The sequence below is a fragment of the Acomys russatus genome, chromosome 25, assembly GCF_903995435.1.
Source record: "Acomys russatus chromosome 25, mAcoRus1.1, whole genome shotgun sequence".
In the NCBI taxonomy this organism is placed as follows: Eukaryota; Metazoa; Chordata; class Mammalia; order Rodentia; family Muridae; genus Acomys; species Acomys russatus.
The window spans coordinates 49,535,067-49,555,404 of record NC_067161.1 but is presented as its reverse complement, the minus strand read 5'-3'; the positions used below and the strand labels follow the sequence as shown (position 1 = coordinate 49,555,404).

At 51.7% G+C, this 20,338-nt stretch overlaps 1 protein-coding gene, 7 non-coding genes and 1 pseudogene across 8 annotated transcripts; 2 read left to right on the top strand and 7 right to left on the bottom strand.

Annotated features, from left to right (window-relative positions):
* Nucleotides 1-828: 828 nt before the first annotated feature.
* Nucleotides 829-6,101, bottom strand: Aurkb (aurora kinase B). The gene is made up of 8 exons (XM_051167708.1): nt 5,934-6,101; nt 3,772-3,874; nt 3,612-3,663; nt 3,227-3,418; nt 2,789-2,936; nt 2,481-2,629; nt 1,584-1,758; nt 829-1,147 (listed from the first exon to the last, which is right to left on the bottom strand). The coding sequence occupies exons 1-8, from the start codon at nt 5,979-5,981 to the stop codon at nt 974-976; spliced, it is 1,041 nt and encodes a 346-aa protein (XP_051023665.1). The 5' UTR covers nt 5,982-6,101; the 3' UTR covers nt 829-973.
* A 4,105-nt stretch (nt 6,102-10,206) lies between these two features.
* Trnaw-cca (transfer RNA tryptophan (anticodon CCA)) lies at nt 10,207-10,278 on the bottom strand. The gene has a single exon. It is a non-coding gene; the product is annotated as a tRNA-Trp (tRNA).
* Nucleotides 10,279-10,697: 419 nt separating this feature from the next.
* Trnag-ucc (transfer RNA glycine (anticodon UCC)) lies at nt 10,698-10,769 on the top strand. Its single transcript has one exon. It is a non-coding gene; the product is annotated as a tRNA-Gly (tRNA).
* Nucleotides 10,770-11,131: 362 nt separating this feature from the next.
* Trnad-guc (transfer RNA aspartic acid (anticodon GUC)) lies at nt 11,132-11,203 on the bottom strand. The gene has a single exon. It is a non-coding gene; the product is annotated as a tRNA-Asp (tRNA).
* A 372-nt stretch (nt 11,204-11,575) lies between these two features.
* On the bottom strand, nt 11,576-11,647 carry Trnap-cgg (transfer RNA proline (anticodon CGG)). Its single transcript has one exon. It is a non-coding gene; the product is annotated as a tRNA-Pro (tRNA).
* Nucleotides 11,648-12,866: 1,219 nt separating this feature from the next.
* LOC127207947 (uncharacterized) lies at nt 12,867-17,165 on the top strand (annotated as a pseudogene).
* Nucleotides 17,166-19,231: 2,066 nt separating this feature from the next.
* Trnat-agu (transfer RNA threonine (anticodon AGU)) lies at nt 19,232-19,305 on the bottom strand. The gene has a single exon. It is a non-coding gene; the product is annotated as a tRNA-Thr (tRNA).
* A 290-nt stretch (nt 19,306-19,595) lies between these two features.
* Trnas-aga (transfer RNA serine (anticodon AGA)) lies at nt 19,596-19,677 on the bottom strand. The gene has a single exon. It is a non-coding gene; the product is annotated as a tRNA-Ser (tRNA).
* Nucleotides 19,678-20,107: 430 nt separating this feature from the next.
* Trnai-aau (transfer RNA isoleucine (anticodon AAU)) lies at nt 20,108-20,181 on the bottom strand. Its single transcript has one exon. It is a non-coding gene; the product is annotated as a tRNA-Ile (tRNA).
* Nucleotides 20,182-20,338: the final 157 nt, after the last annotated feature.

Below are 20,338 nucleotides of genomic sequence, written 5' to 3'. Positions count from 1 at the left end.
TTGTGTCATGCCTCGAACCTCACATGTAGACCTCACAGCGACAAACCTGCCTCTGCCTCCCGAGTGCTGGGATTAAAGACGTGCGCCACCAAGGCCGGTGCTGGTGATTCCTTTGATTTGGCCCCTAAGTGCATGTACTGACGGGCCAAGCCAACTTGTTTTTTAAGGTTTTTGCCTTTACAGCTTTTCTCCTGAGACAGAATTTCTCTGTGTAGCCCCGGCTGTCCTGGAACTAGATCTGTAGACCAGGCTGGCATTGAACTCAGAGATCCACCTGCCTCTGCCTCCCTGCGTGGTGTAATTTATAAGGCACTACCACCCGGCTGCTTCACCATGTTGCTAAACTGTACCAACTATATTTTAACTTTCAGTACAGTATTCAAAAATATTATAAAATATGCTTTGTTCTACATAGGTTTTCTGAACTGAAGATAAGCTAGGTTAAGCCACGTTTCATAGATAAACTGTATTAAATACATTTTTGGCTTCTTTATTTTTTTAAAGATTTATTTATTTATTATGTATACAATGTTCTGCCTGCATATGTGCCTGCATGACAGAAGAGGGCATCAGATCACATTATAGATGGTTGTGAGCCACCATATAGTTCCTGGGAATTGAACTCAGGACCTCCGGAAGACCAGTCAGTGCTCTTAACCTCTGAACCATCTCTCTAGCCCCTGTTGTTTTATTTTTTATTTATTTTGGTTTTTTTGAGACAGTGTAGCCTTGACTGTCTTGAACTCTCTTTGTAGACCAGGCTGTCCTCGAACTCACAGAGATCTACCTGCCTCTGCCTCCCAAGTGCTGGGATTGGAGGCATGAGGGACCTGCCAGGCTGTTGTTCACCTGGTTTTGCCTGTGGAGATCAGAAGAGGGGCTAGAACCCCTAGAACTGGAGTTGGGGATAGTTGTGAGCTACTGTCCCCTTCCCCGGACACATGCACAGATACACAAACAAACAGGGGCGACTTCAAGACGCAGGCTGAAGGGCAGAGGAAGGCAGCACCCTCCGGGAGTGGGCCCGGACCCAAGGGTGAGCTGAGACCTGTGCCAGAGGCAGCCGATCCGAAGGGTTATGTTTGAGCAGCTTTCGGATGAGGTCCTGCGCCCCCTCAGGCACTGAGGCGGGGAACTTCAGGTCCACCTGCAGGTGAAGAGAGGAGAAAGGTTTCGTCTGTGTTTCCTCGACTGCTCATTCTACCAGGACGTTTCTGCAACCTCCAGAAGAGGCGTTACTGGCAATGGATGGCTGTGGGAGGATGGGATATTTTTATTTTTTTGAGTTGGACACAGGTAAGTTGCTGATGCTTATGTAGGCAGCACTAGCTGGTCTCAGCGGGCTACAAAAAGAAAGAGGACACGAAAGTGGGCAGGACACGTGTTGGGGAAGGAGCCCGTGGAGAGGGAGGGGCATTTAGGGGTGGACATGATTAGGGTTCACTGGATATGGGTATGAGGTTGTCAGAGAATAAATAAAACGTATTTTCAAAACAGGGATTTTTTTTTTCAGAGCCCTGTAAATCGACTGCCCGGCCCCAGACCCTGGCTTCCACACCACGCAGAGCCAAGCAGCTACCCACCCTGACAATCCGACGATACGTCTCACTGTGGTTAGGGCTCTCGAAGGGTGGGTTCCCCACCATCAGTTCATAGCAGAGCACCCCAATGCACCAGAGATCTACCATCTCATTATGCATGCGCCCCTCAATCATCTCTGGGGGCAGGTAGTCCAGGGTACCACACATGGTCTTCCTCCTGGTGGGATGAGGGAAGTGGGTTGAGTTCCAGGAAGCAGACAGCTTCTTTGCTGGCATAGGTTATAGTGCAATATAAATGCTGATTCCTGTGCCCCCCCCCATATCTGGTTGCAAGCCTTGTTCTGAGAATGTCTCAATGTCGTATAAACTCTGCACCCCAATTGTCCCCTGAAATGCCAATAAAGCAGCTTCCAGCCACCTGGTCAGCAGGGGGGAGAATAGGGCTGGACTTCCTGCACAGCCGGGGAGGGAGAGTTGGAGGAGGAAGTAAGGAGGTTCAGCCACTGGCAGAGGTCCAAGAAAGGTCAGGAGGAAAGAGCTGGAGTCCAGAAAAGCTGTAAAGTACAAGAACCAGTGGGATCCACCCTAGGAGGAAGCCATATTAGCTTAGAGAGTTAGGAATAATTAATAGAGCCGGGCGTGGTGGCGCACGCCTTTAGCCCCAGCACTTGGGAGGCAGAGGCAGGTGGATCGCTGTGAGTTCGAGGCCAGCCTGGAACTACAAAGGGAGTGCGTACAGGACAGCCAGAGCTGTTAAACAGAGAAACCTTGTCTGGGGGGGTAAGATATCACTACACCACATGCAGACAACCCCCAGTCTTCTGAAGGAACAAGCTACGGAGAATTTCTTTCGAACTGTCACAGCCGCACACCAGGGAGAGCCCTCCCCCTCCTCGCGCCCCCGCCCCACCCTCCACCCCGCGCCCAGACCCACCATACCTCAGGGAGGGGGCATGCACAGACCAGCCGAAGTCCGCAATCTTCAGCTCCCCCTGGAGACCCAACAGCAGGTTCTCGGGTTTTATGTCTCTGTGGATCACCTTCTTCCTGTGGCAATACATCAGGGCGTCTGCCACTTCTTCCATGATCTGCAGGGGCCCACGCCACAGGAAAATCAGGCCTCCAGCTCCCTTCCAGCAGCAGCCCCAGCCTCACACGCCCCTGCGCCCTGACCGTGGCCGCCCTGACAGTGGCCGGCCGCCCTGACCGTGGCCGCCCTGACCGTGGCCGGCCGCCCTGACAGTGGCCGCCCTCACCGTGGCAGTCCGCTGCTCATCGAAAGTTCGGTGCTTCTGTAGCTCCTTGTAGAGCTCCCCGCGGGGGGCGTACTCCAGTATTAGGTAGATCTTCCGCCGGTCGTGGAAGTAGTTGTAGAGGCGAAGAATGTTGGGGTGTCTGGGGCCAGGAGGAAGGAAAAGCTGCTTCAGTTTGCTTCTGGGGGCCCGGGGGTGGGGGGTGGGAGTGCGGGCGGGGGAGTAGGGGAAGCGGGGGCAAGGAGGGGGCGGCGGGGAGTGATGGGGAGGGGCTGGGGCAGGTGGGGAGGGGAGTGGTGGGGAGGGACTGGGGCAGGTGGTCCAGGTGGGTAAACAAGATGGGGCTGGGCCTGCAGAAACAGTGACTCGAGGGCACCAGGCGGGCAGAGGGCACCAGGCGGGCAGAGGGGCCAGGGTCGGGGCAACGCGTACTGCAGGTGCGCCTGGATTTCGATCTCTCGGCGCAGCTGGTGCTCCACGCCCTCTTTCTCAATCTGAGACTTGAAGAGGATCTTGAGGGCCACGATGAAATGGCTTCTCCTTTCCCGAGCCAAGTACACATTTCCAAATTTGCCTTTGCCCAGAGGACGCCCAATCTCAAAGTCGTCAATAGTGGGAGACCGCCTGATTAGAAAAGTGGCAGGCGGTGGGGTGAGGTGGGGTGGGTGAGGGGGGTCAGCCAGCTCAGTGCTGGCCGCTTAGGTTCTCTCAGGTGTTTCTCCTTAACCACCTGCATTTCTCGCTAGCCCTACTCCCCTTAACTTCCATTCCTGCCTTGTCTCTGTTTAAGTCACCCGACCTGCCCTGGGGTACTTACAAGGCAGTGGAGGCCTGACTCGAGTTCTCGGTCAGCTTCCGGCCAGGGGTGGCTAAGGAGAGAGCAAGTGTATTGAGTTCCTCCTTTTACGTTCTCACCGTATGCCCTCTCTTAGGTTCTGGTCCCTTTGAGCCAATGCCCTTCCCATTGTCCCAGGTACCTGTGGACTGGCCATTGGAACGGTTCATGAGGGCAAGAGCCGACATCACAGCAGGCTCCTTCCGCAGGACTCTCTGGGGCAGGGTCTTCAGGCCTGACTGAGACTGGGGAGCAAAGGTTGGCTCTGAGGACGTCCTTGTCCCTCAGGCCTGGCTGCAATGTGCTATGAGCAGCATTTCAGCTACTTGGGTTTGGTTTTGTTTTTTTCAGACAGGGTTTCTCTGTGTATTAAGCCCTGTCTGTTCTGGACTGGATTTGTAGACCAGGCTGGACCCCAACTCACAGAGACCCGCCTCTCTCCACCCCACCTTGTTACTACGCCTTACAGAACTCTTCCACTCGCTGCGTGGTGGTGATGCACACCTTTAATCCCCACTCCCCAGCACTCTGGAGGCAGAGGCAGGTGGATCTCTAAATTTGAGGCCAGCCTGCTCTACAAAGCGAGTTCCAGGACAGCCAGGGCTACATAGAGCAACCCTCTCTCAATAAGCAAACCAAACCAACCAAACAAACCAGAAGAGCCCGACCATTAAGAGTTCAGAGAACAGCAGTGACACACCATGGTTTGGCTGCCTAGCCCCAAAGTTCTGTTCATTGCTCCACATGAAATGGGTTATTAAGAAACAACTTGCAGGGGGCTGGAGAGATGGCTCAGAGGTTAAGAGCACTGGCTGCCCTTCCAGGGGCCCTGAGTTCAATTCCCAGCAACCACATGGTGGCTCACAACCATCTATAATGTGATCTGATGCCCTCTTCTGATGTGCAGGTGTACATGCAGGCAGAACACTGTGTATATAATAAATAAATAATTTTTTTAAAAAAAGAAAGAAAAAAACCAACTCGCAGGAGTTAAAGGCCAGCCTGGAGTGAGTGAGTGAGTACCTGTCGAGGAAGAAGAAGAGGAAGAAGAAGAAGAAGAAGAAGAAGAAGAAGAAGAAGAAGGAGAAAATAATCGAGCTGGGCGCAGAGTAAGATCCAGGACAGCCAGGGCTAACAGAGAAACAAAACAAAGAAACAAAAAACCTGACAGCTAGGTGTCCTGGCATAAGAAATAAAAATAAAAATCGAGGCCGGGTGTGGTGGTGCACACCTCTAGTCGCAGCACCCAGGAGGCAGAGGCAGGGGGGTTGCTGTGAGTTTGAGGCCAGCCTGCTCTACAAAGTGAGTCCAGGGCAGCCAGGGCTACACAGAGAAACCCTGTCTTGAAACAAACAAACCAACCAAACAACCCAAGACAAGGGGCAAACGACTCCAACACTGAACAGTTTGCCTAACCCTGGTCCACACCTTTCTCAAGCAGGACACGGTCTGGGCAGTTCTACACACATTACCACATTCACCCAGGCCTAGGTAAGCGCCACACTGGTACTTAACCCTCTATAAGTAGCACACCATAGGGACACTGAGGGACATTATGGTGGCCTTGGGCCACATCTTCACTCTCAAACCTCTCTGAGTACTGGACAATTTCTTTTGATAGTGACCAAGGTAAAAGTAACCGTCTGTCTCGCTCAGACTCCACCCACTCTTGTCACTTTTACCCAGTGCTTCATTCAGGAAGGGACCTGGGACCAGGAAGTGGATGGACTGTCCAGGGTGCCCAGGTCCCCAAAGCAGCGAGCAGACGGTGAAGGGCTCTTCTTTTGTGGGGTAGGGCCCAGGGCCCCATCACGGAGCTAAGCTCATGACAGCTGGGCACCACTGTTCTTACCAGGCCATCTCTTCAGCCAAGAGAAGGCCCCAGGGAGTCTACACACTTACCCCGGTGATATTAGTACAGACTGGCACCTGCAACCGCGCGCACGCGTGCACACACACACACACACACACACACACACACAGACACCATTTTAAATGTATTTGGATCCTTAGTTCCCACCACTCTTTAAGCTAAACTCCAGAGCTGCTCTGCAGCTCGGTGGTCCATCAAAACTCAAAGCTCTGGGTTTTGTAATTAGCATCATAAATAAGTATTTAGATTAGACCATTCCGGACCTTTTAGTCTATTTCCTGTGTAGTTAAATTTTTTCAGAGACCGGACTGGGCTCTGCAAACAAACGCCCGGGGCACACACGTCGGAAGCACTTAGCCGACCGGCCATCTGCAGGGTCTGGCATCTGCCTTCTGGGGTGAGGTGGGCAAAGGGTGTGGCCAGGACCTTACCGTCTGCGAGTGGTGGGGCCACGGGTAGGTGTTCTCCTTCTGAGCCATTCTCCAGAGGAAAAGCGGGAGGAGAGCTGGGCAGAGAGAGAACCCGCGCTGAGAAGCGGAAGGCGGGGAGGCAGGTCTGCGGGGAGCGCACGCAGCCGAGGCCCGGGCGCACACCCGCGCCCCTCCTCCTAGACGGCTGCTGGCACGTGGACCCGCCTAACCCGAACCGGATCCCGTGGGTCACCTGCGCCCTCCGGAGTCCCCAGCGCAGCCGCTCCCCACTCCGCTGGGCGCTCGCACACGGGAGAACCGGCCCCCGGAGCTCCGCGACCCGGACACTTTCAAATCTCCCTCTCTGAGCCCATTGGCTGATCCGCCACCCGGGCCTGCCGTCATTGGCTACGACTCTTGTGACGTAGGTCGTCGGGATGCAAAGACGGTGCGGATGAGCAGGCCCCTTTTTCTGGCTTGAGGTTGTGTCCATAAGTCCCCATGCTCTTTTGTTTTCTGGTTTATAAACAAACAAACTAACTAAACTAAATATTTAAACTTGGCCATGGTGGTGTGCACGCCTTTAATCCCAGAACTCAGGGGATGGAAGCGAGGTGGGGGTGGATATAAGCCGGCGTGGAAGCGTGTCTCTAAGGCCCTAAAATAAAATAATAGAATATATAAAATAAGTTTTCAAAATAGTATTTCCGTGTGTGTGTGTGTGTGTGTGTGTGTGTGTGTGTGTGTGTGTGTGTGTTTAACTTTTGTTTTTTTTTGTCAGACCCTACTGGCTAAACTGTCTGGTTCGTATGAGAGTTTAAATTCTGTCCTTAATATAATGTTTGTAAGTACAATCCTCTTTTACTATCGCCCCATGATATCCAAATCAGTAGATGCTGGGGTCGGTCGTACAAACAGGCACAATGGTGGACAACGTGCTGTATATGACACAGTGTTTGCATGGGGTTTGTAATTCTCTGGGGTTCGATCACTAAGCTCTAGATCACCTAAATACCTAATACGACGGAAATGCTGTGAAACAGCAGTAAAACCCCTGGTTAGGGAATATAATGCTGGCTGGAGGAGTCTACCACTCAATACAGACAGTCGCACCCTCTGAGGTGAAATGGGTAGATGTGTAAGTCAGTCAGTCAGTCAGTCAGACAGACAGACAGACAGCTGAATCCATCGATGCAGACTTCATGAATGGAACTTATTTCTGGGCTCTCTATTCTAGTTGTCTGTTTTGAATTTAGCTTTTGTTTATTTGAGACAAGGGCTCTCTGTTCAGCCCAGGCTGGCCTTGAACTTCTAACCCTCCAGGACTGGGATTACAAACACACACTGCCAGGCCCAGCTTGCTTGTTCTGTTTCTATTTTCTTAAGTGTCCTTCAAGTTCCTAGAAAGAGCTTTCAGTGGGCGGATCTTTCTGTGCTAGTTCCCCGATAGCTGTGGTATTGGAACACAGTCCAAAAAAAAAATCCCATCATGTGCCACATCCCTGGGGTAGGCACACTCAAATCCACTCTCCTGCAAAGGCTTGCTCGTGTGCCGTTACTATTTTGTTCTTTAAAATCCCTTAGGGTTTCTAAATCAAACAACAGGCTTGTAATTCCAGAGGCAGAAGAAGAGCCAGGACTTCCAGGCTAAAGTGTGAATTATTCACTCCTAAAAGCCTGGCATGGCAGCGCACGCCTTTAATCCCAACAGAGGCAGGCAGATCTCTGTGAGTTTGAGGCCAGCCTGGTATACAAAGCGAGTCCAGGACAGCCAGGGCTACACAGAGAGGGCTTGGGGGTGGGGGACTTAAATTAAATAAGTTTTCTAGTTCTATAAATTAGCAATTCCCGATGAGTTAATTCTTGATTTTCATTCTAACACTTGAGTCATGGCAGATGTGGACTCTACTGGCCAAGTAACATTAAAGGTGACCATGAGGGGGTGTTTTCATGGTTTTCCTGCCAAGGGTGGATATTTCACAGGAGTGGGATGAATCGAAGTTATTTTGGGGCTGCAAAGCTCTGGCATATACAACTTCTGCAAGAAGGACAGCTTGGTCTGGAGAGATGGCTCAGAGGTTCAGAGCGCTGACTGCTCTTCAGAGGTCCTGAGTTCAGTTCCCAGCACCCACACGGTGGCTCACAACCATCTACAATGCCATCTGATGCCCTCTTCTGGCCTGCAGGTGTACATTGTGTGCATGCATTGTAAATAAATCCACTGAATGCCTCTATCTTCCAAAGTGACTGACCAGGAGGGAGAGAAGGGAGGAGGCATAGACTGTAGTTGGCAGGCGTAGATGCCGTGGTCTGTTGTGTGGGCAGCGTTGTGAGGCCCAGACCTTCCACTAAGATCCCCTGCCACACTGACAAAAGTGTAGCTATCTGGGAAGCCGAGGCTTGTGTGTGTGTGTGTGTGTGTGTGTGTGTGTGTGTGTGTGTGTATTTTTCCCCCTCTCGACACAGGGTCTCTCTGTGTAGCCCTGGCTGTCCTGGACTCGTTTTGTAGACCAGGCTGGCCTTGAACTCACAGCGATCTGTCTGCCTCTGCCTCCCGAGTGCTGGGATTAAAGGTGTGGGTCACCACCGCCCATCGTTTGTGTGTATTTCTGTGTGCAGTGGCGGTGTATATGAGTTGGGCTTGGGTTTCTCTTTCCCTTCTTTGTGTCTTTTGTTCTGCTTTAAAAACAAACAAACAAAAGCCAGGCAAGAAGGCAAGATAGTCCAAGCCTGTAATCCCAGCACTCAGAGAAGCAGAGGCAGCCGGATCTTTATAAATTCTACAAGGCAAGTCCAGGACAGCCAAGGCTACACAGAGAAACCCTGTCTTTGAAAAACAACAACAGAGAGAGAGAGAGAGAAGTCTGGAAAGAAGCTACATTTCTCTCTTCTACCCAAAGTTAATCCAAGATGACCTAAATACGCTTAAAATTTTGGACCCACCCACAGTGGTGTGCTCAACACCTGTAATTCCAGCATTTTGGAGTCAAGGCCCATTTGGTTTACACAGTAAGCTCCAAGCCAGGAATACAAAATAATAGAATAAAAATAGTAAAACAACAACAACAAAAAATTGAATTTAAATTTTATTTTCTTTTTTGACCTTCCGGGGTTTTTAACAGTTAAATGCAGAGGTTCATTTCAGCTCCTTCACTGGCAACCCTCAGGGCAGGTAGGCTTCAGCGGAGCGGGGCCTCCCCTCCATTCCCCCCCTCCTCCCAGTGCGCTCTACCCCCCTCCCCGCTGTGCTGACCAGGGCGTGACCTGCTGCCCTGAACCTCGGACTTCACATCACCTTGTTCTTCCTGCTTGACTGTGAGCAGAAAGTGCTTGATTTCCCGCAGTTTTCCGGGGCTTGGTGACTGGCGCCCAAAACACTCACAGCTTCGAGACTTGAACTTGGAACGCAAGACAACAGCATTGGAGTTCACTTAGGCTTGAAAAAGTTTCTTGTTCCTTTAAAGACAGGAGGACAGATAAGAAAAACTCTTAACCTAAAACTAAAACTCCAGGAGTTCACATGACAGGTGTTAATTCAGTGAAGGCAAAGAAAGTATGACCTGGGAGCGAAAGCCTGTAAAGTCAGGGCCTGGCCGTGCAGAGCGGAAAAAAACAGGAACTCCAACGACCCTCCAAGAACCCAAAAAGGGCGACGCTGGTGGCAAATTTTGATTTTAATTAATGAATTAGGTAGCCAAAATGACCAACTTCAGAAAAATTGCTTTAAAACAGCAGTTGGGTAAAAATACGGGACAAAACTGTTACCACTACCAATAAACACAAGCATAGCAGTCCACAGTGAAAATATTGGTTTGGGATAATATAAATGACTATTTTTTTTAAAAAAGATTTATTTATTAATACACGTACAGTTCCCTACCTGAAGGTCAGAAGAGGGCATTAGATCACATTATAGGTGGTTGTGAGATACCATGTGGTTGCTAGGACATCTGGAAGAGAAGCCCGGTACTCTTAACCTCTGAGCCATCTCTTATTATTTTTAAATTAACTATCCTACATTTTTTTCTGAATAAAGAGCATTTATTGCCATAAATACATCTTCCTGAAAAAGGGGTGGGGGGGGGCTGTTCACTAACAATTTCTGTTAGGATATCTAAATATTTATTAAACTAAAGGTATTGCTATTTTGGAAAAAACTGGAATAAAACCCTCGACAATTCTTAGAAGCTTTGATGAGAAAGAAAAGGTGTCGGTGTAATAGGAAAGAGTTTTCTTTCATTTTTTTCCTTTTGAGGCACTATCGAGCGGATAATTGGAAAACAATTATTAAGAGTGACCCCGACGTGATTTGAACACGCAACCTTCTGATCTGGAGTCAGACGCGCTACCGTTGCGCCACGAGGCCTCCCTGCGGCCCGGTGCTGGTGGTGTACCTGAACAGGAGTTTCCTGCGCCGTGAGACGCTCGCGCCCGCGGTGGAAGTCAAGCATGGCTGAGCGAGGGAGTGCGCGTAGGTGCGCGCGGCAGAAAGCCCAGCTCCCCACCCTTGGGCCTCATTTAGCTCACTCAAAAAAGCGACTTCAGTGTGTGGAACTTTTTTTCCTAGAGGTGATGTCAACATGGTGTCACCGACTCATAAACAGAGTTTAACGTTTAATCCCAGTTGCGGTAATGGCTGACTGAAACCCAAAAACGTTTTCTTTAGTTTCTCTGGGTCTTGATTTTCTCGCTCCTGCTTTCAGCACGGTCACTCAAATTAACGCAACGGCGGAGACGCGCCGGACCATGAGTAGAAATACGTTCGCTGCAAGCAGCTTCCCGTCTGCGTTGGTGGTATAGTGGTGAGCATAGCTGCCTTCCAAGCAGTTGACCCGGGTTCGATTCCCGGCCAACGCAGGGCTACTTTTTTTTTTTTAATTTCCTTTCGTTTCCCCAAGTTAGTGCATCTCGATATCCAGAGGAACCTTTTGCCTCGGAGCCAACTGAGCCATGGTGGCCACTGCTGCACAACCGCGGTCATCCGTCCGGCTCCTGACATTTGCGTCCTATACCGTTGTCTGCCGGATGCACAGACTGCGACGGTTGCGGTGAAAACTCAGACCCAGGTGCTCTGGGGACAAAGCAAAGCTAAAACCTGGCCTCTGCAGAGCCACGCGGCGCCGCCGCTTGCTTAAACCACGACTGGCGGCTCCCGGTATTCTCAATAAGTAAAGGAAATTTAACGTTTAAAAGAAGAAAAAGAAAAGAAAAGCACGCTTCTCCCCGTCGGGGAATCGAACCCCGGTCTCCCGCGTGACAGGCGGGGATACTCACCACTATACTAACGAGGAATAAGCCGGAGCGGTTCCTCTCCAGATCCCTGATCTGCGATCGAAGTGCCGTCCTTACCGCCTTTTCCTTCCAGGCACCCAAAGTGAGTAATCCGAAACCCACGCCTGCTAGAGATAGCAACCGAGAGTGAGTCCCCGGAAAGCCCGAGAGCTTCAGGAGTGAGCGAAGGCACAGACGGCCTCCACGCCTGTGCAAACCCGCCCCTCATCACCACAATCACAAGACGGGCACCGGTCAACCTGACTACCACCTCCGGCTGGGAGGCAAGCAGCAGAATTTGAGACTAAAGCGGACGCCATGCGCTAACCTTCCTGGAAGTCGAAGTCGTTGGAAAGCAAGGCAAAAATAAAACCAAGAAAACAATGTAGAGTGGGCTCGTCCGGGATTTGAACCCGGGACCTCTCACACCCGAAGCGAGAATCATACCCCTAGACCAACGAGCCGACACGCTGTACAGTGTGCAGATATCTATAGAGGTCGGGCGAGCCCTGCCGTGGACCGCGTGGGGCCGCGTTGCGAGGCATCCTCCTGCAGAGCCCTTCGCAGCCGGGTCCAGCGGCCGTGCCGCGCGCGTGCCTCTGCGGGACCGCTGTGCCATGGACACGGCGCGTTCCCCACCTGCCACTCGCCGCCCCGAGGTCCCTGCCCGGAGCTCCCCAGCGGCCCAGCGTTCTGTACTGTGCTTTCACGTTAACCGGTGGGACGGCCCGGGACCGAGTCCTGAGCACCCTGCGTGGGGCGGCCCGGGACTGAGTCCTGAGCACCCTGCGTGGGACGGCCAGGAACCGAGTCCTGAGCACCCTGCGTGGGGCGGCCCGGGACCGAGTCCTGAGCACCCTGCGTGGGGCGGCCCGGGACCGAGTCCTGAGCACCCTGCGTGGGGCGGCCCGGGACCGAGTCCTGAGCACCCTGCGTGGGGCGGCCCGGGACCGAGTCCTGGGTACCCCGGGTGGACTTGGTTATGCCCAAGTCGCGAGACACCCACCCCCCCTTCCCCCGAAGACCACCGGGAATCAGCCGGATGCAATTTACGCAGGGTCTTTTATTGCGCAGGCCTTGGAGCTCGGACCCACAGATCCCCCCAGCAACTGGAAGCCGGTGTCGCCCCGACTCCTGGGGGTACAGGGCTTATAAAGGCAAAAATCGCAAGCGGGGCTTTCCAAGCCGTTATATGATTGGGCAAGGGAGTTGCAGGCCACACCACAAGGGGAATTTTTGTTTGTTTTCTGAGACAGGGTCTCTCTGTGTAGCCTTGACTGTCCTGGACTCGCTTCGCAGACCAGGCTGGCCTCGAACTCACAGCGATCCACCTGCCTCTCGCAAGGGAAATTTTTATCTACTGTGGGGTTTGCCCCTGATTGCTTGGCCCCGGGTGTAAAGGGAGATTTTACCAGGCGTTTTCGGAGAACTTGAGGCACAGGAACATGGCGAAAGGGTGGAGTTCACCATGGGGGCAAGACAGAGGCTTGGTGCGAGATGACATTTGGGGAAGGGGGAGGGGGTAGTTCACCATTTGTTTAGCCCCCACAGCCTGTAGCTTTTCTTGTCAGTCAGTCTGACCGCGGAGACAGAGGCAGGCGCTGGGATGGAGTTTAGTAGCTCACCCTGCAGCCACAGGCTCCTGTGACCTGTATGGAAGTACCACCTGTCAATAAAAGGCCGATGGCCTATCAGCTGAGGCAGGAGACTGGGAGGTGGGACTTCCCACAGGAGGCCGAGCTCTGCGACCCGCTCAGAGGCGGCAGGTTCGCCTGGCGACTCCGAGGAAGACGTGTGCAGCTGACCGGAGGTAACCAGCGCTGTGGCACACAGAGAACAGAATAGATTAAAGCCGTCATTTCGGGAACCGGGCACGGGTGGACGAGCACTCGGCAAGCGGGCGCTGCGGTCTCTCTGCGGTGGGAGCTAGGGCTTCTCCCAAACAAAGAGGCTGCCCAGGGAGAACCGCAGCCTAATTCTGGCCCACGCGGGAAAAGCCTAGGGACCGACCCGAAGAGGGTGCGCCAGGAGCCAGCAGCGTGTCGCCTGCGGGGAGGGGGTCGGGCATCCCAGTTAACGAGTCTTGTCTGAAAGACAGAGGCCAGGCCAGTCACTGCGCGGGAAGGAGAAGCCGAACACAGAGACAAGAGGAAATCCGAGGCGGCAAAACTTCTGAAGAGGTTAAAAAAAAAAAAAAAAGTGTGAAACTATGCTTTAATGGTAAAGAAGGAAAATGAATAGAAAACTGAAGAATCCTGGCTTTCTGTGACGCGTCAGCAATAAACCTTTGCTTTTGCATCAGTGTGGTGTATTTTGCGTGGTCTCTGGCTGCGACCCCCTTCCGGGAGTTGGGCGCGGAGGTCCAACATTTTGGTGCATTGGCCGGGAATCGGGAGTCGCCCCAGGACCCACATTCCATCCACCCACTGAAGGTTTCTCTTGGCCCGGGCCACCGACGACCGGCGAGGACGTGAGTTGCTTTCCTTTTGTATTTGTCTATGTGCCTGTGTTTCTGTCTATTTGGTCTTTTTGTAACTTGTACCGGGACAAGAAGGGGGTCAGACGTGGCCGGTCCCTTCCTTCCCTCGCCCTGGAGGATGCTCCGGAGGTGGTCTTTGGGAGGAGCTCTGACGAAGCGGTCCATCTCCTCAGCTCTGAAAACGGCTGTGCCTCCCCACAGCCGCCAGAATCTGCATTTTCAGTTTCGCTTACGATTTGGCGTCAATCCGCTACGCCTATCAAAACTGTGTTTCTGGTTTGGCCCTGATTCTTCAGCGCAAGACTTGTGTTTCTTGGTCTCCTTTTGATATTTCAATGTATTACAGTTCTCTTTGTCTTTGGATTGACTGGGATGACTAATACCAACACTACAACCCGCACTGCTGCTAACACCACCATGGGGCAGACTGCAACTACCCCCTTAACTCTAACTCTTGACCATTTCAGGGACGTGCGAGCCCGAGCACATAATCTCTCGGTGGACATCCTCAAAGGACGGTGGCAAACATTCTGCTCCTCGGAATGGCCCACCTTCAACGTGGGATGGCCACCCGAGGGGACTTTTAAATCTCTGATTATTTCCAGGGTCAAGTCTATTGTTTTCAGCCCGGGACCCCATGGACATCCCGACCAAGTACCCTATGTTCTGACATGGGAAAACTTGGTTGCCGATCCTCCTCCTTGGGTCCGCTCTTTTCTGCCACCGAAACCGCCAATGAGAGTTGAATCCACACTTTTGCCTGTGACTTCGCCCTCTACTCAGGAACAAGCTCCAGTTACCGGGAATCCCGACTCCCGACAGAAACAAAAACCTGTCTTACCCCCAGACCCAACCCACGACCTCCACCTCCTAGACCCTCCTCCTCCTTACCCACAACCTCTAGTCTCCCCACCTCCATCTCTTTCCTCTTCTTCCTCCTCACCCACTATCTCCCCTATTGCACCTCCGCCTCGTGCTCCCGACCCTCCTTCTCTCTCCTCAGCTACTCCTTCCTCCCCACGTCGCCTTCGCCTACGACGGGGCCCCACCGAAAACCAATGGCAATCCTCCCTTTTCCCTCTCCGTACGACCACCCTCTCCTCCTCCGACCTCTATAACTGGAAAACTCACAATCCTCCTTTCTCTCAGGACCCTCAGGCCTTAACCTCTCTCATAGAATCCGTCCTCCTGACACATCAGCCCACTTGGGATGATTGTCAACAGTTGTTGCAGTGCTCCTGACGACTGATGAACACCAACGGGTCCTCCTAGGGGCCAGGAAAAATGTTCCTGGGCCTGGAGGAGCCCCCACACTCCTGCCTAATGAAATTGACGCAGGATTCCCTCTCACCTTCCCAGACTGGGATTACGGAACTCCAGCAGGTAGGGAACATCTCCGTGTCTATCGCCAGACTCTGTTGGTGGGTCTCAAAGGGGCTGGAAAGCGCCCTACTAATCTGGCCAAGGTGAGAACTATAACTCAGGGCAAGGACAAAAGCCCTGCCACCTTTTTGGAACGACTGCTTGAGGGTTTCCGTATGTACACTCCATTTGACCCTATGGCAACTGAACATAAGGTGACAGTGGTTATGTCCTTTGTAGATCAGGCAGCTCCTGATATTAAAGGAAATTACAAAGACTAGATGGCATCCAGACTCTCAGTATTCAGGACTTAGTTAGAGAGGCAGAGAAGGTGTACAACAAAAGGGAAACACCAGAGGAGAAGGAAGCTAGGATGACTAGGGAACGAGAAGAACGTGAAAACCGCCAAGAAAAGCGAAGACATAAGGAATTGACTAGGATCTTGGCTGTAGTAGTGGCAGATAACCCCAGGTCTAAGGGACAGGATAAAGAGTATGGAGACAAAAAGGTGGCCCAAGGTAAACAAAGACCAATGTGCCTACTGCAAAGAAAGAGACCATTGGATCCGAGACTGCCCTAAGCGACCCAAGGACCAGAAGAAGGTTCCAGTCCTGACACTAGATGAAGACAGCAACTGAAAAGGTCAGGGCTCTGACGTCCCCCCGAGCCTAGGCTAACCATCACAGTCGGGGGGCAACGTAGCACCTTCCTAGTACATACCGGTGCCCAACACTCAGTCTTGACCCATGCATCTGGACCTATGTCATCAAAAACCTCATGGGTCCAGGGGGCCACGGGAGGCAAATCACACCGATGGACCAACAAACGAACCGTTGATCTTGGCACAGGTACTGTGACCCATTCTTTCCTCATGGTCCCCGAATGCTCCTATCCCCTACTAGGAAGGGATTTATTGACTAAGACGGGAGTCCAAATACATTTCTCTGAAAACGGGGCACAAGTGCTTGACTCAACTGGAGCCCCTATACAAGTCCTTACAGTAAAAATTCAAGATGAGTCCAGGTTGTTCGAACCCCCACCCCAGGGACCTCTCTCAGACAATAGCCCATAGCTCCAACAATTTCCCCAATCATGGGCAGAGACCGGAGGGCTAGGACTAGCTCATCATCAGCCACCTATTATTGTGACTCTTAAGCCTACTGCTGTACCGATCTCAGTCAAACAATACCCAATGAGCCATGAAGCCAGGATCAAAATAGGCCAGCATATCCACTGGTTCCTGAAACTAGGGGTCCTCACACCCTGTCAGTCCCCCTGGAACAGACCCCTCCTGCCTGTCAAGAAGCCAGGAACCCAGGACTATAGACCAGTCCAGGACCTCCGAGAAGCTAACAAACGGGTGACAGATATACACCCCACGGTGCCTAACCCACACAACCTCCTGAGCACCCCAAGGCCAAGCCTTACCTCGTATACGGTCCTGGGCCTAAAAGATGCCTTTTTCAGCCCGCCTTTAGCTCCCTAGGGCCAACCTTACTTCGCCTTTGAATGGAGAGACTCCGAACTGGGGATTTCAGGGCAAGTAACATGGACACGCCTCCCCCAAGGGTTCAAAAATTCTCCCACTCTGTTTGATGAGGCTTTACACGAGGACTTGACTGATTTCCGCACTCAGAATCCTGAGGTGACGCTTCTACAATACGTAGATGACCTCTCGCTGGCCGCTCCCTCCAGAGACGCCTGCAACTTGGGAACTCAGCGGTTACTACAAGAACTAGGTGACAAAGGCTACCGTGCTTCAGCCAAAAAGGCCCAGATCTGCAGACAAGAGGTAACTTATCTGGGTTATGTCTTAAAAGAAGGGCAAAGATGGCTCACTAAGAGCAGGACTGACACTGTGGCAAAGATCCCACCACGCCAGAACCCCAGACAGTTGCGAGAATTCCTGGGAACTGCGGGATTCTGCCGCCTCTGGATACCAGGATTCGCAGAGATGGCTGCCCCCTTGTACCTCTTGACACGAGGCCCAGACTCTTTCACCTGGGGGGAATCCCAACACAAGGCCTTTGATGCCATCAAAAAGGCCCTTTTGTCAGCCCCTGCCCTGGGCCTACCAGACACCACCAAACCCTTCACTCTGTTCATAGATGAAAGGCGAGGGATCGCAAAAGGAGTTTTGACCCAAACCTTAGGGCCATGGAAGCAACCCATAGCCTACTTATCCAAGCAACTAGATGCAGTGGCTGCAGGATGGCCTCCCTGTCTGCACGTTATGGCCGCCACAGCTCTTCTAGTTAAAGATGCCAACAAGTTGACTCTGGGACAGCCCCTAACTGTAATCACACCCCATGCCCTGGAGGCCATAGTGCGCCAGCCTCCTGACAATATTCCTTCTGGTACTTGCCCTCACTTGTGGCCTGTGTATTGCTAATGCCTTTCTTAAATTTGTCAAGGAAGGTGTAAACGCAGTTCAATTAATGACTCTTAAGCAGCATTATCAACCCCCTAGAACCATCTCAAGGATTGGAAGTAGAAGCTTTCTCATGGGGGAGTCAGGGGGCCTGGTTTAAAAAGTCTAACTCCAGGACAGACTTCAGTTACAGAAACATACACGCGTGTGCAAAATGGGCAGCCAATCAGTCGGCCAAGACATCTGGCCAGAGGAGATAAAGTTTTTTAGGGTTTATTGTTGTTGTTACTAAGAAATCGTTCTTCCCTAAGCACTGTGTGTGTGTGTGTGTGTGTGTGTGTGTGTGTGTGTTTTAAGTAGCATCTTACTAAACTGGGGTGGGATTGATCTCATTTGCGTAGCTGTGTGAGGACGACCAGAACTGAGGGCTGGCGTTCTAGGCATGAGCCACTGATACATAACTTTGTTTTTAACTTTTAAAGCTTATGGGCATCTTGCACATGCCACCTGATGACTGTAGAGACCAGAAAAAGCTGTCACATCCCCTGGAACTGAGAACTGAACCAGACTCCTCTGTACGCAGCCCTGAGCCATTTCTCCATTTGTTTTCATTTGTTTTATTGTGTCACTCTCTACCTCATGCTGCCTGCTGTACAATAGTGGTTTTTGCTTGTTTGTTTGTTTGTTTTTGTTTTTATACAGAATGCACAGCAAATTTCTACTTGGTCCTAAAGCTGACCCTGCCCACAACCTTCATTCTGAGGCAGGATGAAATGTCACCTCTTTCTCACGCTCTCTTGGCACACTAGCCTTACCCTTACTGTCTTTTGGTTTTTCGAGTTTGTGTGTAGCCAGGGCTGTCCTGGAACTCTGGCCTTGAATTCACAGAGATCTACCTGCCTCTGGTTCTCGGGAGCTGGGCTTAAAGGTGGCGTGGCACCTCCCGACTACCTTTCTTCCTGTGTTGTGTTGAGAGATTATTTTCCTGGGAGCTTGAGGAAAGGTCCTGTTATTCACTACCTTGTCCCAGACAGAGCAACTCTTTCAAGCCCACGCTGTTACTCAGACACTGCCTAAAGGGAATGGTACCTAAGCTGTTGCTCTTCCTTGTCCTTCCGGCAGTCACATCAGCCTCATTACCCACCTGAGTACAGCCGGAAAGCGCCCGGCCTGCTCATGTGAGGCTCCCGGAGGACCCGTGGTCACCGGGCTCTCTTTACTCCTTCTCCACAAGGTCCCAGCCCTTAGGTGGTGGCAAGCCTGTTAACTCACCTAGTCACTTCACGTGAAAGGCCTGCCTGCCACCCCATTGCATCTAGAATCCACACCAAGTTATTAAAAGTAATTTACTATTTTTTTGGTTTTTTAAGACAAGGTCTCTCTGTGTAGCCTTGGCTGTCCTGGACTCACTTTGTAGACCAGGCTGGCCTCGAACTCAGCAATCCACCTGCCTCTGCCTCCCGAGTGCTGGGATTAAAGGCTTGCACCCCTACACCAAGCCAGATCCTCTGGAAGAGCAGCCTGTGCCTTTACAGCTGTGCCATCTCTCCAGCCCCGCCCCCACCAAGTTTTAATATATACTTTATATGACAAATTCAAAATATAAGACAAAATATAAGGCCTCAACCCGAAAAACAACAATGAAGACCCAACACAGCACAGAGATTCAAATACAGAAGGAATGCTGGGTTTAGAGACAGAGAATGAGGGTGAGGTCACAGGGTAGGCTGGCTGTGGAAGTCTGGAAATCATGCAGGATTTTGCTCATATATAAAATTGGTAAAGGTTAATGCCAAGTGAAAACAAACAGGGCGTGTTGAATTTGAGGTCCTATAAAGGCACCGCTGGGATTCGAACCCAGGATCTCCTGTTTACTAGACAGGCGCTTTAACCAACTAAGCCACGGCGCCAAGGGCAGAAGTAAATTATCCTAAAATCCACTACAGGAGTTTACAATCGACAGCTGAAACTACACTCTCCCGCTGTGTAGTCTGAAAAGTACTTGGTTTGCACCACTTTCTGTCTATGGAGGTTTGCATTAATGTAGAGAGAATCCACACCTAAGGGACGGGTACGATTAAACTCTGATTCTAGAATTCTGAGGGGACTTTTAGAGTGCTGCACAGCTTTTACTCGAGACAGAATAATAAAGCAGTCGAAACCTTCCTCCTGCCACCAAAAATAAAAAGCCTCAGCTGGACGTAGTCGGCAGGATTCGAACCTGCGCGGGGAGACCCCAATGGATTTCTAGTCCATCGCCTTAACCACTCGGCCACGACTACAGAACCTTTGTGGCTGCTTTAATCCTATGCCTTTGTTACTCTTCGTGCTCTTCTTCCGCCATCTCCGTTTTAGTCCTGAAAGCGGAAGGCAAAGGTAGCACGAGGGCAGAGCCGGGCAGGGTCGGATTGGGTTTTTGGCTTGGCGCTGCGAATCCTTGAAGCCTCCTTTCCGATCCTCCCCAAGTCTCTGGTATCCAGTAAAATCAGGTAGGAAAGGAAGACGCAGCAGCGGCGTTCCAGACTCGGGAGGGTATTTCTTCCTAATTGAAGACCGCTGGCAATTTAGGTTTTAAGAAACTACAAAAGATACGCTCTGCAATTAGAAGTCCCAGGAGGTTCAAAGAAACTGCAAACAATACGTTCCGTAACTAGCAGTCCTAGGAACTAAACCCTCAATGTAAAAATATTAAACCACAAAAACCTGTAGCTGTGGCCCGTACGGGGATCGAACCCGCGACCTTGGCGTTATTAGCACCACGCTCTAACCAACTGAGCTAACCGGCCGGCTGCATGCTTGGGGCTGGAAAAAGACACCCTCAAGTCTGTTCTGTACTGGAGAAAGACGTCAGAGCAAAGGAAGCAGGGTGAACCGACCTGGAGGAGTTATGTCCTCCCCTCCCCAGCGTGGCAGCAGCTCAAGAGGACTTTGTGGTCTGTCCGC

Excerpts from the sequence above, each read along its gene's own strand:
- Aurkb (XM_051167708.1), bottom strand. The coding sequence starts at position 5,981 with ATGGCTCAGAAGGAGAACACCTACCCGTGGCCCCACCACTCGCAGACG. Across the intron at positions 2,630-2,788 it reads GGACTGCCACGGTGAGGGCG|ATCATGGAAGAAGTGGCAGA; the intron begins GCCACTGTCAGG and ends GGGCCCCTGCAG. Across the intron at positions 1,759-2,480 it reads GTGCATGCCCCCTCCCTGAG|GAGGAAGACCATGTGTGGTA; the intron begins GTATGGTGGGTC and ends TCATCCCACCAG.